At 40.5% G+C, this 14,233-nt stretch overlaps 1 protein-coding gene across 1 annotated transcript in view; it reads right to left on the bottom strand.

Moving 5' to 3' along the window:
- LOC147147692 (transmembrane protein 132C) overlaps positions 1 to 14,233 on the bottom strand; it is a 149,491-nt gene that overhangs the window by 117,415 nt on the left and 17,843 nt on the right. Inside the window, exon 2 of the mRNA XM_086031703.1 lies at positions 5,252 to 6,140. Coding sequence (XP_085887829.1) covers positions 5,252 to 6,140 — 889 coding nt within the window. The remainder of the gene's footprint in view (positions 1 to 5,251; positions 6,141 to 14,233) is intronic.

Here is a 14,233-nt window from a genome sequence, read left to right as displayed (position 1 = left end):
AGGCAACAAGCTACAGATTAAACAACACACAGAACAAGTTAAAAACCGAAAAAGAATTATTACAAAGCCGAGAGGAGGGGCTTATATGGTCAAAAGCAAATCAATTTATAGTATATTAAATATGTTTGTAACATCAGCAATGTTATTTGTTTACACCATAGAGTGTTGAGTTTGGATTTGGACTTTTGACATCTGAACAATAAATGTTAAAATATCACATTATATATTATGCTAGGTTCACAAACTATCACATCACCCCGCTTGTCTCGCATGCTTTTGTTCGTAGGGGAACTACACGGGGGTTGCTTTGAAAGAAGAGGAGGGGCTCCTCTTTCTCCCCCGACAGAAAAGAACAGTTCCAACATCGCTAATCAATCTAGAGACCAGTGTTTGTGTTTTTACTTTGGCTGCTAAATGTTGTCTGGTTGATAGTTCAACAGCTGTAAACAAATCAACACTTAAAAGATATGCCAACTTCCTCGCTCTCCAGCCCGCTTCTTTTCGTTTCGGTCCAGGCCGCTATTGGAAGCTGAATGTATCGTATACATCTCAGTGCCAAAGACTGCAATGATATTGTCAGAGATGTCCATTTTACAAAAATGTGCCGGTCCGTTGATCACCATCTATCTGCTGCCCTGGGTACCCTTCGTACCCACCGTCCGTCTATCCTCGTTTTTGTTAAGCCGGACCAAATAGTAATTTTTTTAAAGTAAAAAAAATCTGCTTCAGAAAACAGGTGAGCCGTGATTGGTCGTTATCTGAGCCCTGAGCTTCTGTGATGTCATTTTCAGTCGACAGAAGTGACCAAATGGCTGCCCCCCGAGATGGTTAAAAATTGTTGGATTTTTCAGCATAGCTCATATTTTATATTAATCATATTGCCTTGTTTCAACTAGTGGGCCTGCAGAGAACATATTCTAGAAAAAAATGTCTAGGTTCACTTTCCCTTTAAGTCAAATTAAATTTTACTAGCTTTAAGGCATTCAATAATTTAATTTTGACTATAGTTATAGTTATAGTCAGTGAAGGATATGGGGGACTTCATATTTGCCAATATGTTAGCAAGATGTTAGTCAAGTGATTATTGTATTGCATATGGAGAATCGTGGTTTTATGCGAATCGGTATATTAGTGATACATGGACCAGATAGTAATTGTGTTACCCATTTTTGGGAATGGCATTATACATTTATGGTCATCATACACAATTAGCTAAATATCTTTACACATAAACAGTCATATAAAGACAGAAAACTTTTTTGTTTTGTGTAGGTCACAGACACGCAAACACACGTACACCCACACACGCACACACCAATAGGCATTCATTGTTATGCACACTTTTATCTGTACACGCATATACACACAAGCTTGTGGAGGGAATGTGGCCTCGGGTGGTTTCACAGGGCTGAGTCCTTGGGACTCTGGAGCCGCCAGCCAAGGGAAGGACTCGAGACACCAAGATGACCAGAGACATGGAGTGATAAGCCACGGAGGGAGAAGATTCGAGTCTACTGACATATTTTGATTAGATTCCTCTGTTAGGGCAATATGGTACATATGTGAGGGCTGCATTTTAGATGGCGCGCTTTTCTGACTGTGCCCGTCACGGGTACGAGTCCCCGCGAGGTTAAGGAAACTTGTGTGAATTCTTTATTATTATTATTTTAATATTGGATGCCTTCTTGAAAGATGAAACGAACACGCAGAGAGTTGTTTTTGTGAATTGATAATTGGGCTTGCGCCCTGGTGACCCAAACCAAACAACTCCAACAAATTGGTCACACCGACGTGATTTGGAGCCTCTCACGGCCTCATTTACTGAGGCCGACAACACGATGAACTTTGTTGCATCAGCCATGCTTTAACTTTAGTATACTAAAGGGAAAAACTAAGGTTATGACTTTGGAGTTTGTTAAAAATGTGTCAACCTTGTGATCAAATGAACATTTTGATAGTAGCAGAAGTTCTGACTGATTGGCTCCAGCAATCCAGGGCTGCCCAGCTAACAATGCCTGTCACAGAGCTGTGTAGTACACAGGCGATAATGATGTTGTGAATGCAGAGATCAAAGTCTCCACGCTCTGGTGATTAGGTTTCCTAATGAACACATAGTATACAAGGACATTCTTATCACCAAGGCCCACACAGGCCTTTGCATATCTGTCACTCTCAGACGGCCAACCTGTGCCCGCTATGTTGTACACTGCCAAATAAAAACACCACAGGCATTCCCTTAGTGGCCAGCCTGCTCATTTGACTCATAGAATAAATAATTCACGTCAACTCAGAGTTAACCTTTTTGAAAAATGGAAAGTTTTATGCGGCATAATTTTTGAAGAAAAAGTTGGTAACATGAACCAAGGGATGGGACACATTAGTATGGCTCATTCAATTGAGATGTTTCGTGTTCAACCTTTCCTTGAATTCTAAGTCAAAAGAAATGTTTCCTCTTTTTAAGTTAAGAAATCAAGATGTTATGTTCTGTCTTGCATGATGTTGACATCTTTTCTCCTCTGCCCTCAGTGTTGCTGGGTTTAACTGGTGGGCAGAGTCTCAGAGTCGCACCTGCCTGCAACCAGCCTACTGTATCTGTCGGCAATCAGCAGTGGCCTCTATTCAGGTGCTGCTCCAGTGGAAGGAAGTAGTGATGGGCAGATGAAGCCTTCTGAACCGTTGAGATTTTACATCCAACTGGTTCACAGAAAAATTAGCTCGTGAGGCTTCAATGTGCACACAAATCCACCGGTGGCCAAATCCTTGATTGTCACAACTGTGTGATTGGTTCTTGCTTTTTTTCAGCCTTACAATAGTGTGGAAAAAATAAGAATCAAAACACCAAAAATAGGTCTTCTGGGGTTCATTTATGTAATCTCTTAATGACTAGTTTGTGGTTAATGCTATGGTACAAAATGAAAAAAAAATGACATGCTATGTTTATGTTTTGCTTAACAAAAGATTGTGATATTGACATTGATTGTGTATATGAATGCTTTTTATTAAAAAGAAAGTAAACCTCAAAAAAATTCTTTGCAGTATGTTCAATGCGCCTTCACTAGTCTTAACATGGCATTCTAATGGATATTGCGTTTGTGTATATGAGTTAAGCAGCAAAATCCATCCGTTTTTAGCCATCTCAGGGGACTACAAATGTGCCACTTAATGACGACTGAAAATGACATCACAGTCACTCAGGGCTCAGGCAACTACCAATCATGACTCAGCTTCAGAAAACAGGTGAGCTGTGATTAGTATTAATTTTCAGTCGACAGAAAGTGGCACTTTTGCCTTAGTGTAAGGGGGTTGTCAATGTTTTTTTTAAATTTAATTTTGACATTACTACACTTATAACAAACAATTTTGCCAATGTTGGGTTCTGTGAGGTGTCGCTGCACTTCTACTTCGTAAATCAAACCTGCTTGTCACCTGAGAAGGGAAAACATGTAATAATGAGGTAACTCCAAAAATGACTAAAGAACAACAAATAGTTGGAATTGGAATTTCAAAAAACACCCCGGGTCTAGTAGTAAGTTCTGAAATATGTTACTATGAGCAACATGCGGTTGCACCATTTACTATTTGAAACCTATTTCATGGCATACAATATGTGTGATATCTTGGACGGATTTACTCGTTGCGTTACTCGTGTGTTGTCATATGTGGGAACACGTTTTATTGAATTGTTTATTAACTTTTTTACTCCATGGAATAAATGTATTTGTCACTGAAAATTGGCCAAGTTCCAACAGGCCTACTGCAACATTTCTGCAGATTTTCTATGTCTGTCAGCGCCAACACATGAACAACTTCTCGGGACAGCGAGACTTCATGCGTCATTGATGTTAATAATATTAACACTTCGATCCCGCTTCAGAAATTCTGTCCTGGATTGCTGGACACACACTTCGAAGCTTCGGAACATTTTGACCCATCACTAGAAGGAAGGTGTCGGAGTATTTCATTCCATGCTGGTTTGCTTGTTGCCACTGCTTTTGGCTTTTGTATTTAGGCTTCTGTCTCGTGGTGGTAGTTCAGTACTTCAGTTAAGTACTTCAGTGATTTTTGTGTTCTTGTTTTCTATCTTGTGTAGATAGATTCCGTTTTTGTTTGCACCACCTGTACCTTCCTTCCATCATTTTTTTGTAGTATCCGCATATTATCAATCTTTTTCGTGAGGGCCGTTTGTCCTCATTGTTTTCCGTTTCCTCTATATTTGTGTCTTGCTCACTTGGGTTTTCATGTTTGAATAAAAACAATTTTGTTCCTAATATGTATGTGTGCATGGCGGTCCATTCCTTTGCCAGAAGAATACACAGCTTCAGCCTCAAAACATACTGAAAGTTTCCACTTTTCAATGTACCAATGCAGAAACCTTCAGCTTGTTTATCTTTACGTGGGATAACTAATTGGCTTGACCCCTCACTACAGCGTCTCCACTGAGTTATAAATGTTCTAAACCAGTGTGATTAAAATCAGCTTCAGTCATTTCACTAATGGACATGTATATTAATTAATGATATCCTCATTTCCATCACATGTTAATTACCCAAATAAATCTGACTCCTCTGTGCCATGCAATTACCCCCGCCCCCCTCCCGTGAAGCCATCTCTGAGACATAACCCAACAACCTTCTATTTCACGATGGTGTTAGTATTTAATTGAAGATATAAGAAGCAACAGCACCACTAGGTTATGTTGAAGTTACCAAAAAAAACATGTACAACTTGCATGCTTGCATAGTAGGTCTACCTGCACAAGCTAATGAGCTCCAGCACAAAAAAACTGGCTTCACAAAGCTCAGCTCAGGTCACAATCAAAAAAACATTTGATGATAGCAATTAAGCTGATAATCAGAGATGCAATAAAAAATGACTGGATGCGTAAAAAGATGTTTTGCGTAACCAAATAAAGACTCTACGTTTGATTCATCAATATGTTTACATCAGAAATATATACAATTCTAGCTTGTCTTTAGAATATCCACACATCCTACCAGACACTTTTGTTGATTGTGTTTTACTTAATTTTGTCAGACAGCTTCTTTGTCACCCACTTTCATTATTTGAATAATATTAACCTTTCTTAGCAGGCACCGTTTATGAGCTGAGATAAGATCTGCTTGGATTGGGAAGGGGAAAAAAAAACATCGCAGTCAACCTGTGACTAACAATTTATGATGCACAACACACCTAAACACACCTGTATCAGACACTTAAGACACATCATAACAGAAAAAAGGTTCATCCTTACCTGAGAGTGAACATTTCCACAGCAGAATAGGCTGACACGGTGACATAGGCTGAGACCGTTTCTCTCTGACTGACTGGCGAGGCGGGCACCAAAACCATAAAGTTATGATCCAGTCTGTGTTCAGCCAATTGGAGTGGAATGGAAGTCTGGTAGAGCCTCACACTGCCAATCCTTCTTAAAGGCGTGGAAGTATAGGAACCAAACAGCCCATCCTGGCTTGAGCGGAGGAAGTTTTCCTTCTTGGCCTCTTCTGAATGGCACTCACCTCCCTCTGTGGATTGCAGGATGTAGTACAGCTCCACTGGGGTTCCCTCAGCTGCTTCCAGGTTCTTTTGGCGTCCTGGCACGACACTTGGGGGGCTGAACCAGCTGGCCAAGGGTTCCAGTTCAGCCACGCAAAGCCCCAGCTCCCCCTTCAGCTGGCAGGTGCCATGCACCTCTTGGGTCTCATGAAAAGCAAACATGTGCACACAGGGAAGCTTTTTGATGGCACTGTAGTCATCCCAGTCCCTGCCTGCAATATAAAATAGAACTTGAACTTTGGGCTTGGCCAGGTGGATCTTGGTATTCATGATAAAAGTCTGAACCTTCCAATTAACCGTAAAAAGTGAAGAGGCAGGAAAGGAGCCTGGGTTCTGGAGGAGTTCTATGGGGACCGGCTGCTCCACAGAAAGCGGCCCATAGCTGGAGTTCACTGAAGGCAAACTCCTGGCCTGGTAGATGAAGAAAGACTCGGTGCGTGACATCAGGCTAGAGTTCCTCATGAAGTCTTGATTGTTTTCCTTCAGGAAGAATGCCAAGTCAGTGTTGAGCACCTGGTAGGTGACCGGTAGATATGTGGGGATCGAAGTATATCTCTGCAATCCCTCTACGACTCGACTGTCAGCAACTGCAGGAGAGAAGAGAGTAGTTGAGTCAAAGCTATGGGCGGCAGCCATGTTAAGCAAAACAAACTTGAATAATTACGCACTTCTTGCTACGATGAATTTAGCAATAAAAAAATCCCTCAAGACCATGTGAGATAATGCTGATTGAGAATAGACTTGCCGTTAGATGACGCAAAATTGTTCTTGATTCTTTTTCATTATATTCGTAGGTTGACATGAATCTCCGGGTAAAAGTCTGATAGTGTATGCAAAAAAGAAGGAAACCGTCTTTTGGAATTTCCTAATTTTGCATTGACATGCAATGAGATTCATGATTGGTGAGGCACTGACTCCTGTGGAGTTGGATATAAAAATATGAATCCAAAATAGAAGATAAGCTGGTATTTACATTTTGCCCATCTTAAAGCAACACTGTGTCATATGTCAGTTTTTGCTTATTATGGCGGTGCCATGCGGACAAAAGCGGTAGTGTATTGACAAAAGTCAACCACATTTCCCATGCGAGCCAACGCGTAGTGTCGTGAAATACTGAACTCTCGCTGGCCTGCAAGTTGGACTGAATTACACTTATATTTCCAGTGGCTGTGTGACACAAGGCCCATTCAACTACTTGTAAGTCAATGCTTCATTAAAAGAGTGAAAACATTTTATTAAGGTCGAATTCTTGCCCAGTGCTGCTTTAATTGATGTGTTCTCAAAACGTTTACCTGTGCTTCAATCACATCTGTTCAACAACGTAATAGCAAGAAAAACAAAAGAATATGTAAGATAAGGTGATGTTTATTGTTGTTGTTGTTTTGTTGTTTGCCGATCGAACCTTTTTCTGATTAAAAAGAATTGATCTTATCTTATTATTAAATCCCTGATTATAAAATTACCCAAGTGTCATGACCATCAAAATTGCTTTTCTGTTTCTGTTTCTAACAAAACAATCTGTGCCAAAATCAGTAAAGAATTCGACAAGTTACGATTAATTTATTGGAGCCAAACACAGTTACCTCAATACAAGTGAATAGAAGAGATCGCCGAGGACTCCTGGTTAAAGACGACAGCTAGGTCTGCATGTCCTCAATTAGTTGAGGCTTCCTCTAGTGGGTATACTGTACTGTAGGCTACATCTCTTCTACGCATTGCGCCAATGGAGTGTACAATACTTTCTGGGCTCAACAATGCACTTTGACTTGATTTAAAAACCTTTAATTGAGTTTGGTGACTACGGGAAAAAACATAAACAGATTCAAAAAGTGCCCTGAATCGGAAGTGCCATGCAACAAGGAGTGAAGATTGTCAGTTAGAGGATGTAAATATGAAGTTGGTCAATAGGACCCTAAAAATGTAAGAAATTATACAGATGCGAATCTGTTTTAAGTCCAAAGGCTTTGAAGACACATGAAAACCTGCTTAATGAACAACAACAAAATCTCCAATGATCTACTACAAATTTCCAAGAAAAAAACAAGTATTCTCTGTGGTTACATTTTTTTGTGCATGGACCTCCTGTTTGAAAAACTGTACAAAGTGCATCAGAAAAGGTAAAGTTGATTTTGACCTTCTTAAGTCCAATCTGCTACGTGATCATACTTTCACACCACACCCTCATTATCTACCACATACTTTATTTCCACCGATCACCACTGTAAATTGTACGATGTGACAAAATGCAGCTGTTGACTCTGAACCAAAATGTAGTGATGTTCCGACTTCCAGCATCACCTCATTGTTTCAGATAGAGACTGCCTTTGAGGAGACAACGAGCTTGGAGCAACGGAATAACAAACAAGCAGCAGGTTAGTGGTGTTTCTTGACAAGAACAATTGTTGTAGGCGTTATGTTACATTGCTAACAAATGTGCGGCAACCACAAATCCAGACAGGAACAAAGACTTGTCTCAGCGTCCCAGGGTAACAACATCACTCCGCTTATGTCTGAGCCTTCAAGTCAAAGCAAAGAAAAAGGCCCCTGGTCTCAAGACCTCACTACCATTGCTGTAATATACTGTCTTCACAGCAGAGGTAAACATTTACTTTAAGTACCAAAAAAAACCAGGCATGGAATAAGCATATAGACATGATGAGCCTACCTGAGGTCTATTATGTAACATACATTTCCGGAACATTGTGTAGCAAACACAAATGGTGGCTAGGTTTTATTTTTAGATTAAAAAATACTTTATGAAAGCTTTGCTAAGCTCTGTGATAACCAGAATATCCAATTTTCAGCATGTGATCAAAAAAATCATTATCAAAACAGTAATGAATTTCTTCGAGGGGTGGACCATTTTTTGAGCGCTGCGGGGCCGCTGTGATAATGCTCTGATAATAATGACACCAGCAAGGAGAAAAATGATCCAGACAAGATGAATCACCCTCCAAACTACTTCAAATTACAGCACAGTGGTAAATAGTGGAGCTTTTGAAGAAACGTGTGTGGAGCTTATAATATAATACTTCAAGAATATAATACTTTGGTCAAACTGCTGAGACTACCTATTTTGAAGTCAAATGTATTCTATATATGCATTATAAGGAAAAGAAACAAGCTGTGTCTTGTATAAAAGCACAATCAATTCAAGTTTGCCCAAAAGGAGATGGGGAAATACACTTTTAAATGTCTAAAATAATGAAATACACATTAGAATCACAATACTGTCCTGTATTTGTTACCATTTTAAATCAAGAATAGACCACACAGTTAAAGTGGCTAGGTCTACTCAAAATTATTTGTAATGCATGATTCATTTGAACAAAAACATCATTTATGGTAAATGGAGAACTGTAGGTGTACTGTACATCCTCTTTTGACATGCAGCCATTTCAGTGAATAGCATAGCACATATAGTACACATCACGGAGCGATTCAAAGCCATTTCACCTCACATCTGCATAAGAAAATCTTGTTAAGGAAAAGACCTGAAAAATGACTGAGACTACTGAAGCCACTACAAAATAATATGCCTTGAAAATATCCAAACTCAAGTGCAGTAAACACAGTCAGAAAGAATATGCTAAGAAAAAACAAAGTTGAACATATTAGTTTGGGATTGGATTGGTTTGGGATGAGGAATGAAAAGGTATAATAACCTGTAAACCTGTAGTCAAACTAGTCAACATTAGGCATTTTCATTCACCACCATGGCACGCCACGCCATAACAGAGCACTTTGCAAACACGACATTGGTATATGTTGTTGTCTATTAACTACAATGCACAGTATTTCAAGCCCTCACTGTTCAATAATTTATCCAACAAGTGCTAAAACGGGTGAAGAATAGACATTTTTATATTAAATATCAAATCTAACAGAACCACAATATGATGACTGTTGACTTGTTCCAACTCAAAGATTTTGAATCCAGCAAATGAAAGGTGAAATATTAATGGAAAATAGTTGGGGAAAAAGTTGTATTAATTATACATATTAGAAGACACTGCATTTGGTATTCATATTTCTTAAACATAGGCTTAGAATAATAGCGACATAGCAGAATATACATAAAGAGAGAAATATATCTTATTCAGCATACAAATTGGAATCCACAGCATGCAAAGTTAAATTAACCTATCTTAAGGAATTAACATGGAAAATGATAGCCGGCATAATGCTGAGACAGAAAAAAATAAAATGTTAGTATCTGCATATTTCCTTCTCTTTATGTTAATATAAAATGACTCTCTACCACGCAACGGTATTTAGAAAAGCAGATGTGCTGACCATGTTGAACATTATTACTTCTCTAAATTTTGGTGCAGCCTCGTGAGAGCATTATACTATATATTCTATACATTGGCACAAACAATTTAGCCAGAAGACCAGGGGTCAGAAACCTTTTTCACTCAAAGAACCATTTCGACCCGATTTCCACGGAAATGAAAACACTGGGAGCCGCAAACACTTTTTGACATCTGAAATGAAGATTTCATATATATACTGTTACTCAAAACAACTTTGCAGAGTCAATCTCCCCGTTGCCAGCACTTTAGTCTATCCGCCCACGCGGAGCGCATTTTGGACGTCAATGTCGGAACAATGCGACCTGGCGCGGTTCAGACTGCGGTCGCATTGCAAAAAATCTGCTCGATATCCGATCTACCACATATGAAAGTGGCCAAAAACTTTGACTTACTACGAAGACGTTTTGCACGTTTTTGAGACCTATAACATGCGCTTCAATCGGACACTTATAATTTCTTTTCCCCAAGCCACGCAGAGCCTCAACATAAGGATGAAAGTGCCGCATGCGGCTCCGGAGCCGCGGGTTGCTGACGCCTGGGCTAGACACTGTCAGAAAATAAAGGGATTCATCTTATGGGAACTAAATCAATTGATTTTTGTGATGAAAATGTATTGTGCCAAAGAGTCACGCCTGATTCTAAAAATATGTCCACTATGGGCGGAAATCATTCATCCTTCAGGACTTTGGAACTGGAGGGTCACTGTTTAAAGATCAAGTGTGAAGTAATTTCAGAAAATACCAAATGAAATCCAAGCAAAGTAATTAAACATCATACAAAAAAAATAAAGCATGAAAAAAAATCATTTCTATTTCGTATATTTGGCAAAGTAATCGTTTTTCCAAAGTGAGATCCTGGCGAGCGACAACCCGGAAGTGTGACATCATTTTAAGACAACAATGCCAGTGCGCAACATGGAAAGTGTACAAAGGCAGTCCGAAATCAACTCAGAAAGCAAGACAGGCAGTCCTCAATTTACGAACGAGATCCGTTCCTACACTAGCGATGTAACCTGAATTTCGGCGTATGTCGGATTTCACCATTAAAGCTGAAATTTACATCAAAATGCTTGGCATAAAAAAATCAAAATACATTAAAATCAAAATATAAGATGGTGTACTTACCATTACTGCTGAGAGGTGGATGGAGAAGAAGCAGAGGGCAAAAAAGGCAAAGATACTGCCGGTGCGCACAGACATGATCGAGACACTGAGCATGCTCATTGCTCAACCGCACGGAATGCTGGTCTTTGTAGGACAGGAAGTGCTTGTATGCGGAAGTGCGGTGATTGGCGCACAACCACCGCAAATACCCAAGCAGAGGTAAATAAGCTCAGAGACATAGCACAAAAGCACACTTTTGGAGTGAGCAGGAAACCGGCTGCTTCATTCCTGTGGTGAGTGACATCAATATCAAGTGTTTTATTGACAGTTGAAAGTAACACGCGAAAATGGCGTCCATTTCAGTCACGACGCCGTGCGCCGCCGTCACAGTGGCTTGTTCAAATGCCAGAGCAACTCTGTCCGCTCATTCATGTAAATGGGATATTCTGAATGTTTCAGAAATTGGAATTTTGACCTTAAACCAAATATGGACTGCATGTAAACATAGTCACTATGGTGCTGAGAACAAAAGAAAAGAGGAAGAGGCACGGGCGTCGTAAAGTTGAAACGTCATAGGTCGTGTACTTCGTAATTCAAGGACTGCCTGTATTTTAAACTTATCTGAGGTGATCCAGTTGTTTGATGCGTTGGAGGAAGAGGAGGTTGTTGTTCAGAGGTCGTGGGTTCGATCCCGGCTCCGCCCTCCTTGTGTGGAGTTGGCATGTTCTCCCCCGCCTACTACCCAAAGACAGCCGGGATAGGCTCCAGCATGCCCACGACTCTTGTGAGGATAAGCGGTATCGATAATGGCTGGATGGAGATAACTTACTTGGCCCATATATTCTGCGAGCACTGAGAGCATACATCATAGTGGGTTACACATCACGGGGCGATTCAAAGCCATAATGTGTCCCACATTGTCAAAATAGCGTTGTTTCTTGTCATATTTTGTTAGTACTAGTAGACATAAATAAGGTATATTTAAGAAATCATAAAATGCAAGTGAATTTACAGTAAGACTGACTTGTGACACGATCGTGACCATGTCAAGTTGTTTCCCAGAAGCCAATTGACATGATCGTATTTGTTGAGCACCAGGTTAACTTGTTCCCTTACCGGGGAATTTATTTAGATCTGCAAGTATAAATTCTGCGCCGGTAAAAGTGTGCAAGCTTATGGCGTAGTGAGTGTTCACTCAGGTGGTGGTGCTTATTTTTTCTCCCTTTGTGTGTTGTGTTCAAAAAACACTCTCTACATTTATAATTTTTACTATGTTTACAATTTCTTGCAGCCAGTCAGGAGCTATATACGAGACGTTTTGTTTCAAGTGTTTATTGCAGAATTAAACAGGTATGCGGTTTCGATGTTGCTTGTGATGAATCAGCAGACAGGATAAAACAAAATTACTGGACTGGCATTGCCCGAACAGCCACAGCTGGAATCGGGAGCCAGTTAACATGGAAGCGAGTTGAACTGTAACACCCGCGTGAAATCATTCGCTTTGTAAGAACGGAACTGGTTCATTCTGTCATGTTTGGTCTGTGTTGGTGTTTTGGTTTTGCTCCCTCCTACCTCGTGTGTATTGTCCAGGTGTTCCTCGTTGTCTTGTCAGTATGCTTGTATTTAAGTTGCTAGTTTTTGTTCAGTGCATGTCGGGTCATTGTTGTCTACGTTGGTGCTGTCATTGTCTGTCTGTGCCTTAGTGAAATCTCGTTGGTATGATTATGTTTTGTTTTGTGTACGTTAAGCTTTATTTCCCCGGTCACGCAGATCTTCGCCACCCCGGTCAAGTCCTGCCACGCCACCCCGGACAAGTTCTGCCACACTACTCCTCTGTCACAGCACAATAAACTCACCTGAATCTTCCAACTGTCTCGCGCTGCTGCCCTTTGGTCCTTCTCGCCACTTCCTGACACCAGATCCTGACACATTCACGTGCCCTATTTTTATCTTTTGACCGCTCAAACAACTGTTGGTCTGAATGTAAAAAATGCATCGCCAAAAAGCGCTGAGGCATTTGGCTGAAAAACGCGATAATAACAGAAAAGAGCAGTTAACGGCTCAACCAGTAATGCAGTGCAATGGCTTACCTGCGACTTGAACAATTTAAATGACGACACTCGCCAAAGATTACCGGAAATTGCAGAACATATGCATTTCCGTTGTTAAGTGCATTGCTATGGGTCTAATTATGAACCTGGGTGGGTGAGTCATAAAAACGAACGGAAGTATACTTAAAATAGTAGCCGTTAGTATTACTCAAAAGATGCTTGGCCAAGCTTAATTCACACTTGAGCTTACAAAAACATTGCAACTACAATATTTGTCGGAGACAGTCCTAAATATAACTGAGGTGCCTATGACCCTCGGCTTGAATGGTAAATTCAGTAAAAGACATTCGGCGTTGGTCAGAGGGGGAGGAGGCATGCTCTGGTGAGCGCCAGCCACCAAGCATCATACAGGTATTTATAGGTATCTATAGGACATAAGTCCTTGTTTGCACGTAGCCGGGCTTTTATTAAACAACCAAATATTTCCCTCCCAGTCCGTGTTGGAATACTCCAACATGGAGTATACTGCATTGTTAAAAACACAGCTACACTACACTAAATGTGTTTTCAATCGCATTTACCATTATGCATAGCCTCTTGGTGGCAGTAGTTAGCCAAATACTGTACGTTCAGAAGGAACTTCCGTCCTTTGACATCATTCTACGAAACCAAAAACATGACGCCAGGCTCGTTCGTGAGGATCGACGAGGAGTCAGAACTGCTTTTAAACGTTTCAACGAGAAGCAGTAGTTGGTTGCAGACAAATAACTAAGCAAAAAGCGCCTGGAGAATGGCTATAACCAACGCAGCTTCGCAAGGATCCATAGTGAGGACGTAAATCTTTAGATCGAATTGTCCACAGCCATCCGGAGATATCAGCAAACCTCCGTTGTGGCCGGAGTTTTATGTTTTCAATGAAAAACCTCCAGGGACGTGTGGATGATAGGGCTAACCACAGGCTAGTAGCCGCCTTTGGCAAAACCCCAGGGTATGTGTAGACAAGGCCTAAATGAACATCCAACTCTGAAGGACACCAGGTAAACAATGGACATGTTTCTCCTTTGCACTTCTAAAGTAATATAGGTGGACACTGGAATAGCTGCCAAGGTGACTGGGTGGTCAGTTTCTGCTTCATCAAACATGTCAAGACAAGAGGAAAGACTTGGAAGCTTAACAGAAATCAGCAGAAGTAAATGTGATAGCTTTAAAG

This window comes from Filicampus tigris, chromosome 5 (genome assembly GCF_054856515.1).
Source record: "Filicampus tigris isolate MCC_2025a chromosome 5, RoL_Ftig_1.0, whole genome shotgun sequence".
NCBI classification, from domain to species: Eukaryota; Metazoa; Chordata; class Actinopteri; order Syngnathiformes; family Syngnathidae; genus Filicampus; species Filicampus tigris.
Note: the sequence above shows the minus strand (reverse complement) of the source record. Positions and strands in the feature narration are given on the sequence as shown.